Source organism: Juglans microcarpa x Juglans regia, chromosome 4D (genome assembly GCF_004785595.1).
Source record: "Juglans microcarpa x Juglans regia isolate MS1-56 chromosome 4D, Jm3101_v1.0, whole genome shotgun sequence".
Classification (NCBI taxonomy): Eukaryota; Viridiplantae; Streptophyta; class Magnoliopsida; order Fagales; family Juglandaceae; genus Juglans; species Juglans microcarpa x Juglans regia.
The window spans coordinates 26,292,534-26,317,660 of NC_054600.1; the positions used below are offsets into that span (position 1 = coordinate 26,292,534).

General features: G+C 35.4%; 1 protein-coding gene across 2 annotated transcripts; it reads left to right on the plus strand.

Annotated features, from left to right (window-relative positions):
- Positions 1 to 1,322: 1,322 nt before the first annotated feature.
- LOC121259944 (NPC intracellular cholesterol transporter 1-like) lies at positions 1,323 to 24,030 on the plus strand. 2 transcript variants are annotated; one of them, XM_041161765.1, is made up of 39 exons: positions 1,324 to 1,520; positions 2,075 to 2,151; positions 2,470 to 2,569; positions 2,870 to 2,977; positions 3,279 to 3,395; positions 3,907 to 4,057; positions 4,795 to 5,042; positions 5,192 to 5,380; positions 6,108 to 6,184; positions 6,264 to 6,381; positions 6,678 to 6,761; positions 10,608 to 10,703; positions 10,856 to 10,957; positions 11,592 to 11,660; positions 12,251 to 12,346; positions 12,430 to 12,537; positions 14,131 to 14,244; positions 14,439 to 14,522; positions 14,678 to 14,806; positions 15,122 to 15,320; positions 15,438 to 15,581; positions 15,740 to 15,783; positions 16,848 to 16,931; positions 17,047 to 17,115; positions 17,205 to 17,281; positions 17,599 to 17,668; positions 18,912 to 19,061; positions 19,691 to 19,756; positions 19,902 to 20,046; positions 20,203 to 20,267; positions 20,362 to 20,427; positions 20,728 to 20,821; positions 21,472 to 21,508; positions 21,634 to 21,691; positions 21,804 to 21,914; positions 22,552 to 22,619; positions 23,007 to 23,073; positions 23,168 to 23,236; positions 23,718 to 24,030. In XM_041161765.1, exons 1-39 carry the CDS (start codon positions 1,449 to 1,451, stop codon positions 23,802 to 23,804), a joined length of 3,909 nt encoding a protein of 1,302 aa, XP_041017699.1. In that variant the 5' UTR covers positions 1,324 to 1,448; the 3' UTR covers positions 23,805 to 24,030. The 2 variants fall into 2 exon arrangements, 1 of the variants encoding a protein (XP_041017699.1); XR_005939654.1 differs by lacking the exons at positions 23,007 to 23,073; positions 23,168 to 23,236; positions 23,718 to 24,030 and having other exon boundaries at positions 1,323 to 1,520; positions 21,790 to 21,914; positions 22,552 to 22,589.
- Positions 24,031 to 25,127: the final 1,097 nt, after the last annotated feature.

The following is a 25,127-nucleotide window of genomic DNA, read 5'->3' on the forward strand; positions in this document are numbered from 1 at the left end:
ACTGTAATGCAAGTTTAGATAATTTTATTTTTAAAATTACAAAAATATCCCTTCTAAAATGATATTTTTTCTCATTTAATAAATGGTATGCATATACAGTTTTTAAGTAGAGATTGCAAATAGAATTTCTCTATATTTTTAGAAAAATAATAGTATAACTCTCAAATGTGTCCACTCATATATTTTTTTTAATTTTTAATTTTTTTTTAATAATTAAGAAAGTGACTATTAATGAATTTATATTTTTTTCTAAATGATTAAGAATGTTTAAAAATTGCTTAAAAGAAAAAGAAAAAAAAAGGAAAAAAGAAAAAAAACCATTTTAATTGATGTGAGGCACATTTGGTGTGCAACCTAGCATTATCTATATTTTTATTATTTTTATACCCGTGCGAGAGAACTGTTGTGCCACGTAGTGCACTGCACCGTTTAAAGCTCGCATGATTCTGTCTACATAGTTTCGGTCTCCCTAATTGTCGTCTGTAAATTACTAAAGAAAAATTCCACCATTACTACTACCCCGAATTACACGAACACCCTTAAATTGACAATACATTAAGTACTCAAAGAGCTCAATCAAGGGTCGGTTACAGCAATAAACCACCCCGACATAGCGTCTGAAAGCAAAGGCTGATATTGTAAACAATATAGCATGTGGAAAATATATAAATTCCCTATAATATAATTAATATTATGAAATTTTAGAAGTAAGTGAGAGATAAAGAAATAAAATAATAAAGACTTATCTACGTCATTTTTTAGAGGATTTAATTTAACAAATAAGACTATAAATTTTTTTTTATAGTCACTTACTTCTTATTATTTTAAATCAAATCTTACTATTTAAATAATATGTATTGTGTACTCTAAATATCAATTTGAGAATATTCTGACTAGTTTGGATTTCAAACCTATCTCAACTCATCATTACAATTTTTTTAAATTATAACACAAAATATAATAAATAATTCAGCTTTTTTAAATTTTAAAATAATAATAAAATTAAAAAATAAAATTATAATAATATTTTATCATCTTAAACTAACTCATCATCCAAACGCATCATTGTTAAAATATTATCTTACGATATAATTATAAAATATATTGTAAAAATGTGTTGCATATGTATTATTATTCATTTATTAAATCTATTATTAAATATGAAGTTTATATCTCAACCTAGCCTAGGTTTCAATTCTTAGAGAGGTTCAATATTTATTGAAATTGAATCCGTTAAATAGGAAAGCAAGACATGAATTAATATACCTACGTCGTAAGGACAGCTAATTGCTTGGGCAGGTAACTATAAATACGGAGTTTGACTCTCCCACTCTGAATACAACCGCAACGGCTCTTCGCTTTTACTTCAGTCTCACGCACTTGACACTCTCTCTCGCTCGCATAGAGATACAGAAGGATACGCATAGCTCGCGGTTTCTCTCTCCCAGATGGAACTCTGGTGCAGGAGTAGAACAATGTGGCTTCTTCTAGGGTTTCTCATTTCTGTTTCTTTGTTCCAGGCAAGAACTCCTCTGTTCATGCTCCCTTCTCCATTTTCTCTCCCTTCCTTTACTTTTTCTCCCAACTTTTTCCCCCATTTTGCCTCGATCTTTTTTCCTTTTTCTTTTCGTAGCTTTCTTCCTTTATTCGTTTTAAGAGGATATCATGGAAAAGGAAACTATGAAGGAAATTAAAAATTCTTATTTCTTATATTGGAAGATGTTTTTCCTATTTTTGAAGGAAACGGAAAATTTTACCTCTGCCAAGCTCTACTCGATTTTTTAAGCGACAGCGGATGATAGAAGCCAGTTTTTTTTCCTCCCTCTCTTCTTTTCCTGTCTAATTTGTCAAATTTTCATGTATTTTTAGAATTCTTTCGTCCTCTTCTATTCTCTTTTCTCTTCTTCGCAATCAAACGAAGTTCTAAATTATGTGTAACTCCTGACTGTCTAATTTAGGCAGGTTTGATTTTAAGTATAAGATATAGATATAGAGTTATTCATAAGATGTAGATATGCAAGGGAATGGGGCGTTCTCTTTGATTAATTTGTCCGAATATGGGTATTATGTGCAGGTCTTAACTACCTTATCTGTAGTGAACGCAGAGACGTCAGACGCGCGGTTTCTTTTGACGTCCACTGCCACATCAGGGTGAGGAGATAATTTCTTATGTTCAATCACCGCAGATTATATACAATCACATCACAATGGTTAGATTTAGGATATAACAAAAAGTTGCGATACCGGCACGCCCTGCTTCTGTATGGTATATACTCAGTGTTGCGTATACTGACATGAAGTGAATTATTTGCGGTCGAAACTAACGAGCGTTTTCTTTCTTTGCGATTCTGAAAAGTCGAATTGTTCTTCCTTACCGTATACTTTTCTAAACTTGATGAAAAGAACTTGATTATGTTTATTTTATTATATCTGGATTTTTGAGAATTTATAATTCTCGATGTTGTTCAGGGAAAGACATACTGAAGACCATTGTACGATGTATGGCATTTGTGGAAAACGTACGGATGGAAAAGTTTTGAACTGTCCTTTCGGTTCCCCTGCTGTGAAGGTATGGCATAATCGTCTATTTCCGTCCCAGCGTTTGCTCGGCTGGATTACTATTACCACAGCGACCGATATAACTATTGTTTTCTTATATCTATTTGTGTACATATGTATGCATATGTCTCGCTTTATTATACAACATTTTTGGCGTTGTTTGATTACTGGGTTGATCCCTGTTTTCAGGGTAGGTACCAGTCTAACTTACCTCCAGTTCTGCTAGTTCAAGTTTTCTTTCCTATATTTTTTGAAGCCGTGAAAGCTGTAGTTATCTGATGATTACGTAATATGTTGTCATGCTTACCAGCCAGATGAGTTGCTTTCGTCAAAGATCCAAAGTTTATGCCCAACAATCACTGGCAATGTTTGTTGCACAGAAGCTCAGTTTGACACATTACGAACCCAAGTCCAGCAAGTAAGATTTTTATTGAATCCTACCATTTGTGCCCTGTCTCATTTTTCTTTCTTTTTTTAATCAATTTTGTTAGTTTGGCTAAGATTGGCCACTCCTGTATTATTTGGTATTCAATGTGATAATCCATATTTCTCACTCGTTCATGAAGCATATGTTGTAAATTTTTTGGTAATTGAGCCTGAGGTCTGCTGAGTTTTATAGCTCTTCAGATATGTTTGTCCATCTTGCTCTTTCTTTTTTAAGCTCTTCAGTTCCCCTAAAATAATGTCGTTGTGTTTTATAACAATTATTTTTCTTGCAGGCAATTCCTTTCCTTGTAGGTTGTCCAGCATGCTTGAGAAACTTTTTGAATCTGTTCTGTGAGCTTACCTGCTCTCCTAATCAGAGTTTATTTATCAATGTGACTTCTGTTTCCAAGGTCAGGAACTCCCACTTATCCTTCCTGGTAATAATTGCAAAGGGTCTTATTGTTGTCATTCTGTTGTGCTCCTCATCAGGCAATCTTGTCTTTCATAACGTTGGAAAGGATAATAATTTTGCAACAAGTACCATTTTATAATATTGGCAAAATGTTATGCTCTTACTTGGAATCTTGTTATTTATAAACAGTTTCTTGTTTACAAAGTTTGAGTTGCCAAAGCACCAGTTTTACCAGTGATCCTATGATCTTTGATATTCTCCTTAGGTATAGATAATGACGTGTACAATATCTATAGTAATCCATGTAGCTTCCCTTTCTATCTTTTTGTTGCTCGCTGCAGTATCTTCTATTGGATACAAGTTTGAAATTGCTAAAGCAAATTTTAAACAATTGGTGTTTATTTGAGGAAGTGATTTCCAGAGGTGTATATATCTTATTGGAGAGGCACACAATGGTATATATGAAAGTGTATCTCTATTTATGTAAACTTATTAATTTTTTTTTTCAGGTTAATAGCAATTTGACCGTGGATGGGATTGATTTTTATATAACTGATGCTTTTGGTGAAGGATTATATGACTCCTGCAAGGATGTAAAGTATGGTACCATGAACTCCCGAGCTCTAGAATTTATTGGTGCTGGTGCTCAAAATTTTAAAGGTATCTGATCCTTTTGAAATTGGAACCTGTGTGTGTGTGTGCGCGCCATACGTTGTATGCAGTAGTTTTCTACCATAGTGGGGTTGAATAACAAATATCCAATAAGATGCCTAATCTATTAATCATGTTTGTGAATGTGAAATCTTGAAGGGTATCCATATCCTTGACTATTGTAAATAGCTTGGCTGCTGTCTATAAATCCCACAGTTTTTAAAAATTTATTTTAGATTGGAAATTTGCTCAACTTCCTCTTTAAAAGGAGTGTAATTGGATCCTATCTCATCAATGGGTTTTTTAAGATTTATGTGATTGCTTAGATATATAGAGGCAAATATATAATTATTGAGAAAGGAAGAGATGTATTTGTTTCTGGGTTTTATGAGGCCTCCATGACTAGGAAAAATTATTGCCGATGGGTTTTTTATTTTTTCTCCTCAAATGATGGATGAAAAACTGGTGGAAACCCCCACATTTTATAATAAAAAAATATGCAAGGTTTTAGAAAGGAAGTACAATATAGTTTTAAAAACTTTTTCTGCATGTACAGGAGCAATATTGACATTTAAGTTTTCTTCTTCCTTCATGCCATTACTTCCTTATGAAGTTGTTTATATTTTAATCATTTTAGTGGCATGGAAGACGTTTTGGTCTTTGAGGTGCTAAGTGCTTTTACATGTTTTGTAATTATTCATGCTGTTCTATATGTTGTACTGCTCATACTATAATGTTTGTGGCAGAGTGGTTTGCATTTATTGGTAGACGGGCAGGGCTAAATTTGCCAGGTTCGCCATATGCCATTATGTTCCATTCAAATGCTGCCGAGTCATCTGGAATGAAACCTATGAATGTTACTTCTTATTCATGTGGTGATATTTCACTGCGCTGTTCTTGTGGTGATTGCCGTTCATCTCCAGTATGTACTAATACTTCTCCTCCGGCTACCCACAAAAGGGGTTCTTGTTCGGTGAGAATTGGGTCTCTTAAGGTGAGAGCCTATTGTACTGTAGTTCCAAACCTTGGCAGCTGCTTTGATTTATATGCATTCCAATTCAAATTCTTTTTGGCACTAAGTCGTGTAACCTCATATAACAGAGATGACTTCGCTAATATAGTTTCTCTGTTTGGCAACTGCAGGCCAAATGTATTGACTTTGCATTAGCAATCCTGTATGTCGTACTGGTTTCTATATTCTTAGGATGGGGTTTATTTCATCATACAAGAGAAAGGAACCCACATTCTAGAACAAAACCAGTGTTGAATGCAATGGATGTTGGTCAACTCCATTCTGTTAACAGGAAAAAGGATGAGAACTTCCCCATGCAGGTACATGCTGATTACCTACCATTCCCAGTAATTAAATAATCATCCTTGCTAAATTAGTCAGATCTAATAATATAACTTGAGTGCAAGGCTCATTGGTTGCTAGCTGTTTAAACAATGAAAAGAAAAAATACTAATTCATTGGCCTCACCTATTTTTAATAAAATTCCTATTTACTGATAAAAAAAAATCCTGTGGCTTGTTTCTCTCAGAGGAGTGTATGTGTTGTGTGTGTGTGTATATTTGATAAATAGGGTAGATTTTATTCAAACTCGAAAAAGGTTCAAGCCATATATACCCAGGAAGTATACAAGATGTACACCTAAGCAGTAAAAGAGAATGACGAGAAAATCCTAAAAACTGGGTGCAGAAACAAAAGTTTTGAGTTGCCACCTTATAATCCTAGACTCATTAATTTATTAATAGATATAGATTTTCCTAGCCAAGGACCAAAAAGAAAGGAACCTGAATTCACTGGCCACGCTCATTTACATGCTTTTGTTTTTTAACGTTTTTTTGTCTGACTGAATAAGTACTGTACTAGCAACCACAATACTGCTCAGCTATGCTCATTATCTGGCTCATGATGGACTCGGACATAACTCTCTTCTATTATTCCTCCATTTTGTATTTCCTACAAAAAGAATTTATGCTCGATTTTTTAAGAAGTGTACTTTCTGTTCCTTTCATTTGTTGGCTAATCTTATCGCATGTTTTCTTTGAATATCAGATGCTTGAAGATTCTCCTCAAATTAGAAATGGGGTCCGGCTTTCAGTCGTGCAAGGATACATGTCAAACTTTTACAGGTCACTGTCATTTCCACTAATGCTTATGATTCTAAAAGCAGAATGATTTTTGACATCGTGTACTTGTTTTCATGTTCAGGAGATATGGAACATGGGTTGCTAGAAATCCGACCTTAGTTTTGTGTTCATCATTGGCTATAGTTCTTATGCTTTGTTTAGGTCTAATCCGTTTCAAGGTGGAGACACGGCCTGAGAAGGTACTGGTTTGGCACTTAAATGAGCTTTATTTTCTGTGGGCTACCATCTTTGTAAAATTTATTTGAATTTGTGGATTTAATATTCTCATTATTTCATTCTGTATACATGGATTCTCAAGTGTATATTTGGCTTCTTGGAATATTTTATTCAACATTAACTGCTTGATCCTACCTCTAGCTTCCTGAAGGGACTGGCTGTTTCCACTATCTAGTACAAAATTTTTACTTGTATTTTACTGTTATTACCATATTTGTGTTGTCTACATTTATGTCATTTGATATATGCACTGTTTCAGCTATGGGTTGGGCCTGGGAGTAGAGCTGCAGAAGAGAAGCAATTTTTTGACAGCCACCTAGCTCCTTTTTACAGAATTGAACAGGTTCTACTTTGATGAGCTTAGGAGTTTCTTTTTTCACACCTTTTTTCTTTGGGCTTCTGCCATTGTACTCAATGGATCTAGTTTTCATGACTTTCTTGTCTCATTTTCTAGCTCCTAACTTGTAACTAGGTGTTCTTTTTCGTATACTCCCTGTATACTTGGGCAATGCCTGGTTACTTGATTCAATAAAATTTTATCTTTCTTAAAAAAAAAAAATTGTCACCTTATCTAGTCTTTTGTTATACTTTAACTAGGTTTAATAACTATACATTTACACGGAAATACTTTATTTAAGGCCTTAAGGAGACCCAATGTCAGTTTTCACTGGTGCTATTCATGAATGTTTCCCATCACTGTTTCTTATTATATAGGTTAAATTCCCGTTTGAGTCAAACACACAAGTAGTCTATTGGTCATTTGGCTCTGTAAATATCTTGTATTCTCTTTTTAATATTATAGTGTTTTTTTTCCTAACGTATCGTGTTCAACTACATACAAGATAAATACATCTATTCTCTTGTTTATTTCCTTTCCTGTATTTTCGGAGAATAATACCAATGCAACATATATTTCAAACCATGATGTATTAGAACATGATGCAAAAGGCATAGTTCTTAAATGTTCATTTCCCTTACAATGCATTTTGTGCCTTAACCAGCATATAGGGAATTCGCTGTAGTAATGGTAATATTTTATTCTGTCTTTTTATTCAATTTTGAGATATCATATATGAAAAGGCAATTTAATTGTGAGTCGACACCATGGACAGTGGTGGAGCAAGGGTTGGGAGGAAAATAAGTTTCAATTGTTGCTTTAAACTTGTTTTTTCAAAACTTTAGCTCAAATTTGGTGTTTCAAATGTTATCATTCTTTAGACTTTTTGATGTATTGTTGAACTAATTGTACTGTTAATATAAAACCAGCCTATTGTTTTGCCTTTTGTTACCCTCAACAGCACACCCAGATCAACCGAGGATTAAAACAGCCTATGTTCTGTTTTCCCTGATATTGAGTGGAATTCAAAATCTTCAGATTGGGTGTTGAGAAATGTGGATGAGATTAAGGAGTGTGTGGGTGTGTCTTGTGATGGTTTTGAGGAACAGTTTAGAGCTTTATTGATTGCTATTGAGGCTGGTCAGCCTTCATTGGCCAGATCTGTCTTAAAGAAGGAGAGGGAATTGAAAGGGTTGTCATGCTCAGTAAACTATGATGGGAAGGGAGGAGGCGTAGTTAGGAATAAGGGAAAGGAAAGGCTGTGATAGATTCCAGATGAAGCCAAAGATTATTTCTTGGAATGTAAGGGGTCTTAATGACCTTCGAAAGCGTCTTCGGGTGAAAAATTGGTTTAGAAAATGGAGGGTGGATGTGATTTGCCTTCAAGAAAGTAAACTGAAATTTGTGAATCAAGCTATTGTTAAGAGTTTGTGGAATTGTAGTAGTGTGGGTTGGGTAGAGTTGGTGTCTAATGGGGTTTCGGGTGGAATTATAATAATGTGGAATAGGAGGGTGGTGGAGTTGAGGGATCATTTTGTGAGGGAATTCTTGGTGGCATGTCATTTTAAGAATATTGAGGATGGGTTTGAATGGGCGTTTGCTGGAGTGTATGGCCCTAATGTGGATAGGAGGTTATTATGGGATGAAATGTTGGGTGTATGTGGTTGGTGGAATTTACCTTGGTGTTTTGGTGAGAATTTTAATCTCACTCGTTTCCCTAGTGAGAGATCGGGGGAATCATATTTTTCACATGCAATGTCTACTTTTTCAGCTTTGGTGGGAGGAGATAATACTTGGTCTAATGGTAGGTCATTTTCAAGGCTGGATAGGTTTCTGGTTTCGCCTTTTGGGAGGCACATTTTTCTGGTTTGAGTAAGAAATTATTGCCGAGATTGTGTTCTGATCATTATCCTATCATGTTGTATTGTGGTGGAATTGAGGGGGGGAGAAGGTATTTTAAATTTGAAAACAGGTGGCTGAAGGATGAGGGAGATTCGTGGATAGGGTGAGAAGTTGGTGGAATTCCTATAATTTTTCTGGCACTCCTAGTTTTGTCTTGGCTGGAAAATTGAAATCTCTTAAGATATAAAAAGATGGAATGAAGAGGAGTTTGGGAATTTGGATAGCAAGAGGAAGCTTCTTTTGGAAGAATTGAGAGGTTTGGATGAGAAGGAGGTGCAAGGGGTGATATCGAGGGAGGACAGAATAAGAAAAATAGGGGTGGTTTCTGAACTGGAAAATATAGTGTTAATGGAGGAAATTTCTTGGAGGCAAAAATCCAGGGTGCTGTGGTTGAAGGAAGGAGATAGGTGCAATAAATTCTTTCATCAAATGGCGAACTCTCACTTATTTCCGAAAGTACTTTGTCTAACCTTCCCACTTATTTTTTATCTCTTTTTCCGTTGCCGGCAAGGGTTGAAAGAAGAATTGAGAGTTTATTTCGGAATTTTTTATGAGGTGGTAAGAGAGTTGAAAAAAAATTCCATTTGGTTAGTTGGAAGAAGTTTGTCAACTGATTGATTGTGGTAGGTTGGGGATAAAAAATTTGAGATTGTTTAATAGAGCATTACTTGGGAAATGGCTTTGGAGATACCACTTGGAAAGTAATGCCTTTTGAAATAATGTTATTAATGTAAAAGATAGTAGTAGTTTGTGGGAAGGTTGGTGTTCTAAAGATACTAGTGGTGCGTATGGGCTGAGTTTGTGGAAGTTCATTAGAAAAGGATGGGGGGTATTTTCAAATCATATTAGATTGAAGGTGGGAGATGGGAAGAGGATACTTTTCTGGCATGACTTAGTGGTGTGGGGATTCTTCCCTTAAGCTGGACTTTCCCTCTCTTTTTAGAATTGCAAGGGATCAAAATGCAGCTGTAGGAAATTATTTTTGTTGCATTGAATGTCATCTTTATCAGTGGAATGTTATCTTTATCAGGGATGTTAATGATTGGGAAGTGGATGATCTTAAGGCTTTTCTGGAAAGACTTTACAGATCAAAGTTGATGCTAGGTAGGGAGGACAGCATGCTGTGGATTCCTGCACGAAATTCTAAGTTCTCAGTCTCTCTTTTTACAGAATATTAACCAGTCACAGGAGTTGTGAATTTCCCTGGAAAAACATATGGAAAGTGAAAGTTCCTTCCAAGGTTGCTTTTTTCTGTTGGGTGGTATCCTTGGGCAAAGTGTTGACAACTGAAAATCTTAGAAGGAGAGGTATGTACATTGCTGATTGGTGTGTCATGTGCTAGAAGGATGGGGAATCTGTTAATCACCTCTTTCTTCATTGTGAAGTGGCCAGGTTCTTGTGGAATGAGGGTTTGAATGGACTGGTTTACTTTGGGTAATGCCCAAGGAAGTTGTGGATTTATTGGTAGGGTGGAAAGGATTTAAGGGTAGCAAGAATGCTGTTCATGTTTGGAAGATGATTCCTTCTTGTCTCATGTGGTGCCTATGCCTTGAAAGGAATGAGAGATGCTTCGAAGACAGAGAATGTTCATTGGGAGAACTTGGGGATTTTTTCTTTAGTACTTTGAATTTGTGGGCTAAAACTTTTGTAATGGAAGATAATTTCCAGAATCTGTTTTAGTTTTCCTTTCGTTTTTGGAAAGTAGTAGGTATTTCCTTTGTATACGTCCTGTGTACTTGGGCTTATGCCTATTTCTTGGGAATAAAATCTTTTATTACTTATAAAAAAAAAACACTTCTGCTGGAAATGGAAAAATCCCGACTCCGCCACTGACCAGGGAGTTGATAACAGTGCTGGCCATTTTTTATTTCTTACGCAGCACCGTGGTGGGGGATTGTAGCATTTTCTTCACTTCAAAGAGCTAATAATGTTCTGCATTTTTCTTTCCAGATTATATTAGCAACAATCCCAGATGCTATGGATGGTAGATCACCAAGTATAGTGACTGAAAGCAACATTAAGTTACTGTTTGAGATACAAAAGAAGGTATACATTGCGGTGTTTCTTTTTAGATGTGACTTGCAATGGACTATGATTTTATTTTATTTTTCTTTCTAGATATCCTTTTCTTCATTTTCTTTATAAATCATTTGTGAGTGTGGCCATGTAATTTTTTCCAATGTTACTTTTTTTTCCAGGTTGATGGAATTCATGCAAATTATTCAGGATCAATGATAAGCCTCGGTGATATTTGTATGAAACCACTGGACCAGGATTGTGCCACTCAAAGTGTTTTACAGGTAAACTTGGTGGTCTGTGCTTGGGTACTGCACACTATTGGATCTAATGATGGAACTCGTAAAATCTTTTTTCTTTTTATGTTTGTGTAGTTAAAGTCCATTTTAATAATACTTTTTGCCATGTTTGTTATTGGGTGCTTTAAAGGAAGTCTAATATGAGTAGAAAGACTTGATATGGTTTCACTAACCTAGTTCTTCGTTTATACATATATATATGCCAAAAGAACTGACCTAAAGGCCTTTATTTCTTTATTCATTTGCTTTTCCTTCTGTTCTTATTGATACATTGGCAAGTTTTTGTGTAGGACACTTGGCATTGGCGAGCAAAAATTAATTAGTTAATTTATGATTTAGAATATAAGGTAGCTATTTCAAATTGTTGTTGGGCTTCCATCTGATATTGCCTGTGTTATTGTTTCATTGTGTGACAGTAACATATCTTTTTTTTCAATTTGGCATTGCATCTTGCTAAGATTTTCATCTGTTGTGATCTGTTTTTGTTGAAGTGCCATGTTATATTAATTCTAGTTATGGCTAAAGCTCCTTTATATCTACTGTCACGATTGGTTTTTTTTACAAGTATATCTAATGTATTAACCTACTTTTTCTTGTTTTCTTCTCTTCTTGGTGACAGTATTTTAAAATGGATCCTGAAAATTATGACAATTATGGGGGAGTTGAACACCTTGAGTATTGTTTTCAGGTATGCTTTTTTGGTAATTTCCATCTTCATTTTGTATAAAGCTGTAGAGCTTGGCTTTGCTGTTGTCTGTTTACACATACATTCCAAGCGTTTTCATGAACTCTTTTTAATCCAATTGTTTCTGATACTTACCTACTATTAGCGTAGTAGCGAATACGTATCTTTTTTTTTTCTTCATAGCAAATACACACGTACACGCACACACGCAGACACATGCTCCAAAAACCAGGTGCAGGGAGCTTATAGGAGAGAGAAGGCATAGGTGAATATGCTTCATTTGTGTTTAAACACAGTATATTAGTTGTTCAAAAGTAGTAACTTTCTTCTGGAGACATGATGCCTTCAAAGGTGATGCTTTCAAAGGTGACAAAAGATTATGGGACGAATGGAACATCTAAGTTATGATCTTCATGAGCTTAAATAGTGCTATAATGTGAGATTGACCAGCCTCAAACACTAATGTGCTGACATTATATTCGTAGGGTCAGTGTGCTTAGATTTTGATCCTTAGCCATGATGAAACAATTATTTGACATCATGACTAGAGCTCTAAACTTTTTTTTGCTCAATCTGTACCTCTATTTTTTCAGCATTATTCCTCTGCAGACAAATGTATGAGTGCATTTAAAGCTCCTTTAGATCCAAGCACTGCATTAGGAGGTTTCCCCGCAAACAATTATTCCGAGGTAGTAATCCTTTCCATCCCGTTTAATTTGGCAACTTAATTGGGGGAGCATGTGATAACCCTACGGTGATGATTCTGTGACAGGCTTCCGCATTCATAGTTACTTATCCCGTAAATAATGCTATTGACAAAGAAGGAAATGAAACTCAAAGAGCAGTGGCTTGGGAGAAGGCTTTTATTCAGTTAGTGAAGGTTTGTTCTTGGTACAATTTTCCCTTCAATGGTTGTTTCTTGTGCAATAGTGTTTTTTCTTATGTGCTACGCTGAAGTATTGGGTTTCTTATTTCTTTTGTTAAGTAAGTTAATCTTAATAATATTAATAATAGCGTAGAGGGGTGCAACCTGTGTACAGAGAAGTGTACTAACTAGAAGTTGAAAAAGAACACAAGAGTTCATAAAATCAACAAAGCTAGCAAATTGCAAACTGTTGTGGGCAGCCATTCCCAACTATGAAGAGATTTGAGCATAATCATAACTCTTGTATCATCTTCTCACCATCCTCAAAGGTTCTATTATTACACTCCTACTAAACGCACCACATTAAGCACAAATGAACAATCCTTCAGATTTTGATGTTACTGTGGCTCCCCAAAAGGTTTTTCTAACAGGCCGGCATCTCCACCACACGGCTGGGGCATGATCCAGTTGTATCCAAAAGATGAAAGATCAAAACGTAACTCCATAACCGCCTCATGTTGAATTAGGAGATGATCGATGCTTTCTTTGCTTTGTTTGCCCATACAACACCACCCCATTATGGTGATCAGTCTTTTTCTCAAGTTATCCTCCATAAGAATCTTCTCAAGGGCTTCTATTAACAAAAAATGCCTCCGTAAGCTCTTTCAAAGGAATGAACCTCCAGCTTGAAGGATGAGTGCATGGTAGAAAATTTAACCTCGAACGTCTTTTTTTACAGAATATTACTCGATGCAGTAATGAAGAGATTTCCTCCACCTCCTAATCATATGCTGATCTGATAAAAATAATATTTCACTGCGGTTTGTTGTCAGAAAATTGCATAAGTTCTGCTACCGAAGTATCCTTACAGCTTGAAATGCTAAACAAAACTGGGAATACTACCTTTGAAGGTTGATCTCCATATCAAACGTCATACCAAAATCTAACCTTCAATCAATTTCCCACCTCAAAACTGACGAAATGTGGGTGTTAGCGTTGTAATACTATATCTGTAAGTCCTAATTTATCTTTTGCTTAGTCTAAGAAATTTATTAGTGAGGGTGTTATTGTTTATATGGTTTTTAGTGACTTTCTAGGTCATCTTTGAGAATAAGTTAGAATAGCTAGTTAAAACCATGTTTATCCAGGTTAAATATTTAACTTTTTTCAAGACTATAAATATGGCTTCTAGCAATTGCAGCAACAAAGCTTGGATTTGCTAGTGCCATCATAGCCTGCAATTGGACATAAGATATGGACGTGTGGGCATAGCCAAGTTCTGCACTTTAAATGTAAACATCCCAACTTCTGCATTGCAAAAAGGAAATGTGCCATGATTATGAGCAAATTCATGGCAGCCTATGATAAAAACATCTGGCCCTAAGTGGTCAAATAAGTGGAAATGGATTTAGTTTGCTGACCCAAGTTGTTGGGATAGTGTTATCATCTTGCTATGCTGCTTTAAAAAGCAAGGCTGCCGATTTTGAACTGTTGATGTGATATGATTAGATACGTATTCCTGCATAAGCATTACTAATTTGTTGGTGGTTGGAACTCCTTTTTGTTTTGTTTTTTAATCTCTTCTTCTTAATTACTTGTTTCTGTTAGGATGAGTTGTTGCCGTTGGCGCAGTCTCAAAATTTAACACTTTCTTTTTCCTCGGAAAGCTCTATTGAGGAAGAATTGAAAAGAGAAAGTACTGCAGATGCCATTACTATATTGGTTGGTTTTTCTTTCCCCCCTTTTTTCCTTGAGCGTGGAAAGATGTGGAAACAACTTTCAAAATATTCCCAAACTCATTTATTCTCTTCATTGAATAGTCTTGTGGCTGAGCCATTTTTCTTCTATTATCTTTATATGTACTTTTTAATCAAGTTACAATTTCTTGTCTATATTTATTACTTTATTTTTTGCAGATAAGCTATCTCGTGATGTTTGCTTACATTTCTCTTACTTTGGGTGATACACCTCGTTTATCTTCTTTTTATATTTCATCCAAGGTATGGTCTCATCCTTGGTTTAATTGTTCTTTTATCTTGATGGAATTTTTGTTTATTCTGGAGTCCTGCTCTCTAGTGTTTGGAATGCTGAATATCTGCGTAGGAAGCTTACCTTTCTCTAATATAATTGATATCATATGATGGGTGAATTCCAGATGTTGCTTGGTTTCTCTGGAGTCATTCTTGTCATGCTGTCCGTTCTTGCATCAGTTGGATTCTTTAGCGTCATTGGAGTAAAATCGACACTGATCATCATGGAAGTTATTCCTTTTCTTGTTCTAGCTGTAAGTTCCTTCCCACCTGTATCTTTTAAATTTCATGCATTTTTTCTACAACATTGTGATTACCATGTTCTTGACTGGAAGGATACACTCAATCCTGTTTTGTTGTGCAGTAGCTGCAAAATGTTCATTAAATTTGTTGCTCATCTTGCAGTTAACTTTTCATCTATTAGTATCCATACAAGTTTTTTCCCTTGTTATAGTTATTTGAATGTCAATCCACAATTCATCAATTTATGGTGATGAACCTCACCATTTTTCTCTCCCCATTGTTGTGTCAACATCATCTTTATATGGTTGATCGTTTTTTAATATCAGGTGGGGGTGGATAATATGTGTATACTGGTGCATGCTGTTAAGCGGCAACCATTAGAGTTGCCTTTAGAAGGACGGATAAGCAATGCACTTGTGGAAGTAGGGCCATCCATAACACTAGCCAGTCTCTCGGAGGTTTTAGCTTTTGCAGTTGGAAGTTTTATTCCTATGCCGGCTTGCCGTGTGTTCTCCATGTTTGCAGGTTAAAAGTATTCAATCATTTCAATATCACCTGCGAGTATGCTTTTTTAAGTTTATCATATCATGATATTTCATCCCTGGCAAATTGTTCAAACTCTGTTCGCACATTCTTCTGCAGCATTGGCTGTTCTTCTCGACTTCCTTCTGCAAGTTACAGCTTTCGTTGCTTTAATTGTTTTTGACTTTCTCCGAGCTGAGGATAGGAGGGTTGATTGTTTTCCTTGTATAAAAGTTTCTTCATCAGATGTGGACTCCGATAAAGGTATCCTTGGTACTTTTATAATTTATGATTAATTGACGGACTATCCTGATTCTCTCAGATGATTGTAGATTGCAAAATATTAGATTCTTTTCATTTTTAGTGGTTTACCTCTTCTTGTACACTTAAATCTAATTGAAGGCTTTCTTATGGAAACATAGGCATTGGGCAGAGAAAGCCGGGATTGCTGGTTCGTTATATGAAGGTAATTGGGTTTTAAAAATTATGGAAATTGTATTTATTTGATAAAATTGTGCTAAAGTATAATCTGAATGTATAAATAGGAGATAATAGTGCCCCAAAATAAATAAAATTTGGGATTGAAAGGAATTATAGATTAAGTAATAGGAGAGAAGAATATTCAGGGGTTGCTTAAAACATTGTGAACTGCAATATATCAGAAATCTTTTGCTAACATGGGATTCCTATAACCAAGGAGAAAGCGCTCTTACCTCTCCTTCTTTAGCCTCATGGTATGTATCCATCCTTGGGCCAAACGGAACCAGGTCAAATTTTGAACGGTTGCAGCTTGTCTAGTATAGTTAGTAGTCTCTAGTTTGGTAGGCTTTTCATGCTCCTTAAGCATAAGCCATAACTCTTTTCATGCCTGGTTGATCATTCAGTTTGTGTGGCATGTGTAATAAGTTTCTGATATTGCTCAACGTATCAATATTATGCAGTTCAAAGGAATTTATTGTGTATCCTAAAGATAATATTAAGTTTTCTGCTGGTAGATATTTTCCAATCCTACTTATAAAAAAAAGATATTTTCCAATCCTAGTGGAGGTTTTTGCTAGCGTGCCTCACTTAGATGTGGAAGCCTTTACATACTTATACTATATATCTGTAGGGAACCATAAATGAAAATGCATAATTTTTAAACATTAATTCTAGTCGTATTATTCAATATCAAACTCAAGCACTAAAGGCTCTAAAAGTTTACAGCTTTCTCATGTGGTGACAAATAGATCACGAATGATTGCATCGAGCTCAGGCAGTTGGGGAAAGGGTATGATTGCTTCGAGGTCAGGTAGTCAGGGAAAGGGCACGAGGCTTTGTTGAGTAGCATGCTAAATGTTATTGTAGTTTCAGTTACTATTGTAAACATTGTCCCTACTAATTCCAGGAGTCGTTCATGCTAACTTTTTTTCCTTTTAAAAAAGGATCATGATTGCCTGGTGGTTTGAATTTCTTTCTTTCTGGTTACAATCTTGGTGTTTATTGCTTACCCTACTTTCTAATCTTGTTGGGTTCCAATGTTCATTTCAGGAAGTCCACGCACCCTTCCTCAGTCTTTGGGGAGTAAAAATAGTGGTCATTTCTGTCTTTCTTGGATATGCATTGGCTAGTATTGTAAGTTTCTTTTTTCCTCGATCATTTTTTGGCATTCTGTGAGATTATGAGGATTTATCTGTCTGTTTCTCCTACACGTCTGAAACTAGCCTCACTCTTTCTCTCTGAATCTCAGGCATTATGCACTAGGATTGAACCTGGTTTGGAACAAAAGATTGTTCTTCCTCGAGACTCCTATCTTCAGGTTGAAGTAATTGAAATGTTTTCATTACAAATGAATCATGAGCAGAAGTATTTACTCAGTATGCTAAGACTACATTTATATTTCTACAGGGATATTTGAATGATGTTTCAGAGTATCTCAGAATTGGACCCCCACTATATTTTGTTGTGAAGAACTATAACTATAGGTATCTTATTGTCCTTATATTCCCTTTTGCTGCCAAGTTGATCTCTTTTGTAGCTCTATCATTATTCTTGTTATGATACCATTGGTTCTCTATCTTGATGAAAAGAGGAAGGGATCAATTTCGAGGTGCCTGTTTTGTTTTTATACAATATGATGAAGAGGAAATTAAGCTTTTAATCATGATACTATTTGATTTTAACCTGTATGTCTCCATGATGTGCCTTCGTGGGAGAAAAGGTGTCAAGGGATGAAACTTGATTTTGATTGATGTTTGTCACTATGTTAAGACTGCGTTACTGATGTTGCTCTACTCCTCAGCTCAGAATCAAGACATACAAACCAGTTATGCTCCATCAGCCAATGTGATTCAGACTCCCTTTTAAATGAGGTAACCCTCCTCTTTTGACACAAATGTCTTAAGCGCTATTTGATCTACATATCAAATGCCTCCCATATTCTTTAGATAATTTCTTCTGATCCTCAAACTTTTGTGCAAGGTGACATATAGGTTCATATTATTCTACTTATTTGAGCCTGTTCTTTTCGGTACATCTTTTACATTCCTCAATTTCTTTCACCACTTTCTCACTTATAAAGAAAATATATCTTCCACCTTTTTCAATAAAAAACTCCCGCATATATTCATGTTAAACTCTCTTTGGCTTTCTATCCGTATGATTTTAGAAGCTGAGTTTCTTCAAAGATTTATTTATTCTAGAGGCTCAATAGCAAATTACTTTTCCATATAGTTCTAAACAAATATAATTGCACAAATTGAGAAATGGTCCAAATTTCTTATAAAAAAAAAAAAAACAAATATATGCAGGGAGGCATATTTTTCATTTGATTGTAAATTTATCCTTTATCTTTAGTATTGAACAATTGTTTGAAGAAAAATTATAGTTATTATAGATTTCCCCATATCGTATTGTTTTTCCACCTTTAAAATGTTGGCCTTTTAAGGGGAATCATTTAATGCATTGTCTTTGAAATAAATTCACAAATTTAAATGAGCAGGCCCCCTTAATTTAAACTCAAATAAAGCAAATAAATAGGTTTATTGACTTTTCAAAGAAAGGGTAAGGAGAGTTATTAGAATTGTGTTTATTGACTCTTCTAAGTGGATAATATCTTGGGATATCCCAAAACAGAATAATAGACAATATGAGATGAAGATAGCACACACATATAGTTTATCTAGCTAATTATGTCGTATTAAATATATATTAAAGTATGCCTACAAAAAATATATGTGAGTATATATTATATTTATCAACTATATCAGAACTCGGGTGGAAAAGCACAAGTTTGACAGCCATTTTTTAGAAAATGATATTAAGGGCCTATGGTATTGGATATCACATGTTAATACGGTTGTATGTTACTCATTTTAATTCATTCATTATCTGCTAGGACCATGAAAATATGGGATTAATGTATTATTGTTCAATGTGTTATTGTTATGACCCACACTATTTATTTCATAGAGCACATTCATGTGAATATGAATCTTTTATAAAAGGTGAGATATTGACTAGTTTGGTTTGTTGGGCATTTGCTACTCATTTATCTTTGGTTGTCCACTTAGTTCATCCTCTTAATTTGAATTATTTGTCTTTTTGCTTCTGTAGATTGCCAGAGAATCCTTAACACCAGACTCGAGTTACATTGCTAAGCCAGCTGCTTCATGGCTTGATGATTTTCTTCTGTGGATGTCTCCAGAAGCATTTGGGTGCTGTCGAAAGTTCACGAATCAGAGTTATTGCCCCCCCGATGATCAGGTCTTGATCCAAATATTCTCAAGACTTTTTTTTTGTTGATGTGGAATCTCACCAAGGTGCCCCCCCTCCCCCCAATATCAAAATTTGTGTATCATGTAATCTAGGGGAACTCCCACTGTGCAATCAAACCCAAGATGTCTGAGTCTACATCTCATCTCAATCCTGCCCTTTGATTACTAGGCTGCGTCTTGACGGGTCAATCGTTCTTCGAGTTATCGCTTCTTTTTTCTAACATTACTATGAAATTTTGGGGTTTTATTTTCTAATTAGACTGCTTTAGATTAGGCTTACTCATGTCTATAACATTAGACTTTGATGCACTGAGGTATTTGGACTGAATAGGTTTGAAAGGCTCAGGTCAAAATTAGTTCTCTCAAACGGTGAAAACTCTTTCCACTTCAAAAATATAGATCACAGTTTTCTAACATTGTTGGTAACAGGCCTACATTTTTTGGGCTTTTGTATTAAATATCTTGCTTGACTATGTATGACCCACATCATGGTAATGGTGATCATACAATAAATCAAATCATGCTTTTCCTGTCGGTTTCTGGACTTGGCCACTATTATTAATTTTGTTCTGTGTTGCTTTCACACCTTTGTAATCACTGAAGTAAGTTCTCTTCCAGCCTCCCTGCTGTTCTCCTAATGAAGTTTCTTGTGGCCTGGATGGAGTATGCAAAGATTGTACCACGGTAATTTACAGACTATAGATTGCAGAAAAATCTTTTGAATGAATCTTCTGCATCTTTGATTTTTCCTATCACTCAGTCTTTGTTTGTGAAATTGACATTTTTAAATTGAGGGGTCTTAGTTACTAACGGTTTTGGAGCTGTTCAGTGCTTTCGTCACTCAGATTTGCATAATGACCGTCCATCTACAGTACAATTTAAGGAGAAACTCCCATGGTTCCTGAATTCCCTACCCTCTGCTGCTTGTGCCAAAGGTGGCCATGGGGCTTACACTAGTAGTGTGGAACTGAAAGGTAGGTAGGATCGAATGTTTTCTTCCATTATTTGTCTTCTTTAAAAAATATCCAGTGTTTAGACATGTAATGGTTTACTCTTTGAGCTCATACTATGTGGCCCAAAATCTAAATTTGGTATTAATTATATAATTGCTATTAATTGCATATTAACAGGATATGAGAATAGTGTAATTCCCGCATCTTCATTCCGTACATATCATACACCCCTCAACAGGCAGGTACGACGGTGTCTTTTATCATGAGAGTCAGACTGCTTTTTGTTGTCTTTTTTAATCCTGTATTACAGAGAGGCCCCACTTTGTTATATTTTAGATCGACTATGTTAATTCAATGAGGGCTGCTCGAGAGTTCACATCAAAGATTTCTGATTCTTTGAAGGTAATATCAGTGCTCCCTGTCTCAATTCTTTCATATATCTTTTTGGAACTAATTATGAAAAAAAAATTCTTAGTTAGGTATTAAATTTATTTTGCACCATTGTCGGGCGGATCTTCTCACCAATACTATTGACAGTATAATACAATGATAGTTAATCACTTTGACCCCTACAATAAACAAGAATCCCTACAACATTTCATATAAGCCTCTTTTCACCTTATGCAAGAAAAATATTTTTTGCAGAATGCACCGTGTACTAGTTTATCTTGCATCTGTTAATGACATTTCTTCTTGCTGCAGATTGAAATCTTCCCATATTCAGTCTTTTATATGTTTTTTGAGCAATACCTTGATATATGGAGGACAGCTCTGATCAATCTCGCTATAGCTATTGGTAAGTGAACTTGAGGACTGTCAATGAAAAACTGACGTGTATTTATGTTATCAGGACACATAAATGTGATCTATGAGCTATGCTACTAAGTTTATGGTTTCAATAGTCTCATTTGTTTTTGCACAAAGGACTTGGTTGACCATCTAGAAGCTACGGATATTTAATTGCCTGCTACGTATATTATTGCCATGATAACATTTGGCATATTTGTGTTTCAAGAAATATTACTTCCCCCCTTTTTTGTAGATTTCTGTATATTTAACTTTACTTTTTAATGCTTAGTGGAAGAGGCTGTTTTGTAGGCTATAACATCATTCTTCTCCCGCCATGTAGATTTTACATATAGAATAATGACTCAATGCCTTTTTATTTAAGTTAAAACCACAAGCATGAGGCAAGGGATGAGTAAAAGTTTTTGGTTAGCTGTCTAACCCCTTTGACCATCAGGCAGCTTGGGGCTGAGATTTTGAAGAGGATACTATTGTTTTATTTCTTGAATTAAATAAAAAAAAAATTATCTTGATAATTTGACTTTTTACATGAGATTTGGATTTCAGAGTGATATTAAATAATCTAGCATAAATGTACATGATTCAACTCATGGTTATATTGACTAACAAGAATTAATTAGATATGTTTGATGTAAACAGGTGCAGTGTTTATTGTTTGCTTAGTCATCACATGCAGGTGAGTATTAATGCTTTTAGGTTATGCTTTAGATAATAGCCTTCTTTTCTACTTGTCAGTGATGTTCTATTCTTTCTGAAATAACTTAGAGATCCTGTTTCTTGTTCTTGGCTTATCATTTGTAGTTTTTGGAGTTCAGCAATTATTTTTCTGGTGTTAGCAATGATTCTCGTAGATCTCATGGTAATTTTTTTCCTTTATACCTGGTTTTTTAACTTTGAAATGGTGATGCTAATTATTGCTTAATTAATTTGTTGTTTTCCTTTTGCTTCGCTTACAAGATTACACTGTACAGGGTGTGATGGCAATTCTGGATATACAATTGAATGCAGTCTCCGTAGTTAACCTTGTTATGTCAGTGGGCATTGCTGTTGAGTTTTGTGTGCATATGACACATGCTTTCTCGGTCAGTATCACTCTTTCATTCTACTTTCTGCTTGTAAAAGACATTTCCCCATTGGTGCTTGATTGACTTGTGCAAACTTAATTTTTTCCATACTACATTATGTATTTGTTTCAATGTATAAAATACATTTTGTTGAAATCTATTCCTTTTCCCACACATGGTTTACTTGAATCTTAATATCAAGGGGAGAGAGGCCAAGCATATACTTGATACCATTTTAAATAAGCCACAAAATCAGAACAAAATAAAACGCCATGCTTGATATCATTACACTTAAAAAGGAAATGGGAATGGCCTAGATGGAGCTAAGCGGCACTAAAGAATCCTTTTATCAACCACAATTAGTTGGGATTATGGTTTACTTGATTTGAGTTTCAATATCGCTACAACCACATTTTTTGCTCGTGGAATACAAAGTGTTAAAAAATGGAGTGTAGTAGCAGAACTTTGAATATTTTAACTCTTTTTTGTAGTGGTGGAAAAAAATAATTTGTTTTGAGAGTTATGGTTGGTGAGTCATCGATGGCTTCCCCTTCTGAATGTTGGGACATTGTCTCTTTCTTCGGCTTCACAGTTTTCTTTAGTGCCACGATAAGGAAATTTCTTCTTTTAGTCTACTCATATATTTCTTGTGCAGGTAAGCAGTGGGGATAAGGAACAACGCACTAAGGAGGCTCTGGGTACGATGGGTGCATCTGTCTTCAGGTGCTATTTTTGTTCTTCCGTGGCAACAGAGATAATGTCCAGGATCCCTAAGAACTGCGCATTACTCTCTGACATATATAAATGGACTGTTGTGTACTTTCTCAAAATAACTGTAGTATTCCATATTTCTATTTAAAAAAAAAAAAATACAGTTGTAGACATGAATTCAGCTTCTAATTGTAATCTAAGCTGCTATTTTGTCATTTACCTTCAAACCATGGTTTATCAGATAATGACACTTCAGCTCCAATGTCATTGTTGTCTTCTTGACACTGCTGCCAAATGAGTTTTGCCCTATCTTACATGCCACAATTCCAACATAAAGTTTTCGGTCAACCAGAAACTATCTCAAAATTTAAATAATCTGTCTTCAACATAATTTTGCAGTGGAATTACGCTGACAAAGCTAGTTGGGGTGATCGTTCTTTGTTTCTCAAGGACAGAAATTTTTGTGGTATTAATCCCTCTCTAAACTTCGCTTCTCTTAATGTTTTTGTGGTCAATATTTTTCACTGTATTTAACATGTTCTCTGCCTATGTCATTGCAGGTTTATTACTTCCAAATGTACCTCGCATTGGTCCTTCTTGGTTTCTTGCATGGACTTGTTTTCTTACCCGTATGTCCATAATATTGCCCTTATTACAATACCACAATGTTTTTGTCCTGATGTGATTCCCATTTGTCTACAGTCTACCCATGGGGAGTATTGAAATCATGAACAATTTTAGACCCCAATTGGCATTGCTTAGCTATAGATGGACCGAAAAGTAACTTAAATAAAAGACAGCAACGAGAAAATGCATGTTGCATCATTTTAGCCAGTTAAAAAAAAAATATACCAAAATTAACTTGATGTTTTAACTGGCTGATAAGTACTGCATGGAAGTCCCTCTAGTTTTGCTTTTATGAAATGTGCATGAGTTTAGTTGTTCCTCATATCATACATGAAAGAAGGGGGGAAGTCTACTTTTCTTTAGTCGACCTCAATTGTACCATCCAGACCATTGAAGTGATTATTGATTTGCAGTGAAACACCTATCTCGAGAGATGAATAATGCGAGGAAGTCATGTCTCTTCTTGGCTTTTTATGTTCACAGGTATTTTTGAGCATATTTGGTCCACCGTCAAGATGCGTGCTTGTGGAGCAGCTAGAAGATCATACGTCTTCTTCATCACAGCTGTAGGCAGACTTTCTTTTTTTTTTTTTTTTGTGTAGGTTATAATCCTTCCCTTTGAAATTTCATGTATCATTAGTGCAAGAAAATATCTCCAGTAGCTTACAACACCTGGTATATAAGGATCTTTCGACAAGGAAAAATAAAAAGGGGACAAAAAGGCATCGAATTTTACCTTTATGTCACTTTAGTAATGTGAGCTATGGAATGGAAAGAGAAGTAAATAACTTTTGTTTGTCTTTTGGTCCATCAAGGTTGATTAGGTTCTTTTCTGTACGGTTAATGGTGGTGACATGCACCGATCCAGATGGCCGTTAGAGCACTTCTTATGTACAATTAAGATGAACAAGAAAAAAAAAATTGTAATAACATTTATGATAGAATTAAAAAATGAACATTGATAGAATGAGTTTAATTGGCCGGAATCTCTCTCTCTCTCTCTCTCAGTTGCAAGTTTTTCTATATCCTTTCTGAGTTAGTGCATGGACTTGTATGATCGCAACTATTTTTTAGACCCACTTTGGTGGAGCACCACGGGCAAATTCGGATCAACAATACTTTATAATCTCAGCATTAGTTTCTGATGATTGGGGTTTAATGTTGATTAGGTCATGCTTGCAACTATGAATAAGTAGTTTAAATCAATGATGCCCTTTGGATATGTTTAAATAAGTAGAGGCAAATGCGAGATGATCTGTGAATAGTAATTAATAGTTTGTGATTGTAAGTAGTAATGAACTGTTTGTGAATAATCGTGAAGTAGTCAAACACAACGGTTTTGAGACACAGCATTTTGACAAAACTCATGATGAATTGAGCAGTTCCACCGGTGTGTAAGCAAGTAGAATATGCGTGAGGCACAGCACTTTGACAAAGTGTGGGCATTATTTTATGTTGTTTGTAAGATCTAAGAAAGTGCTTGTGTGAGCCACCAACGTCCACAGTTTCAGGGCTGAAAAACTCACCCTCAGTCTTTTTTATGCTTGATGGCTGCAGATGATGATCACACACTAATCGAGTTGGGTACAATCATTGCAACCATGTTCATCATGTAACCATGGCATTTCCAACTGTGTAACAAGGGGGTAAGGAATTCTGTTCAACCCCACAAATAGTTAAAATCGAGTCTCATACAACTCGAGCAAGACCACTGGGATACACACACCTACCCACTTTACCTTTTTCCTTTTTAATCTGCCCGCCCGGCCCATTGCACAGGCGGGACAGGTCCGGATAACCCAATTCCTCCATCCCTCTTATTTAGGTACACGATTTTTAACTGTTTTCAATGGCCTCATGTTTTGAAATGAAGCAATTTGGACCTTCATTTGT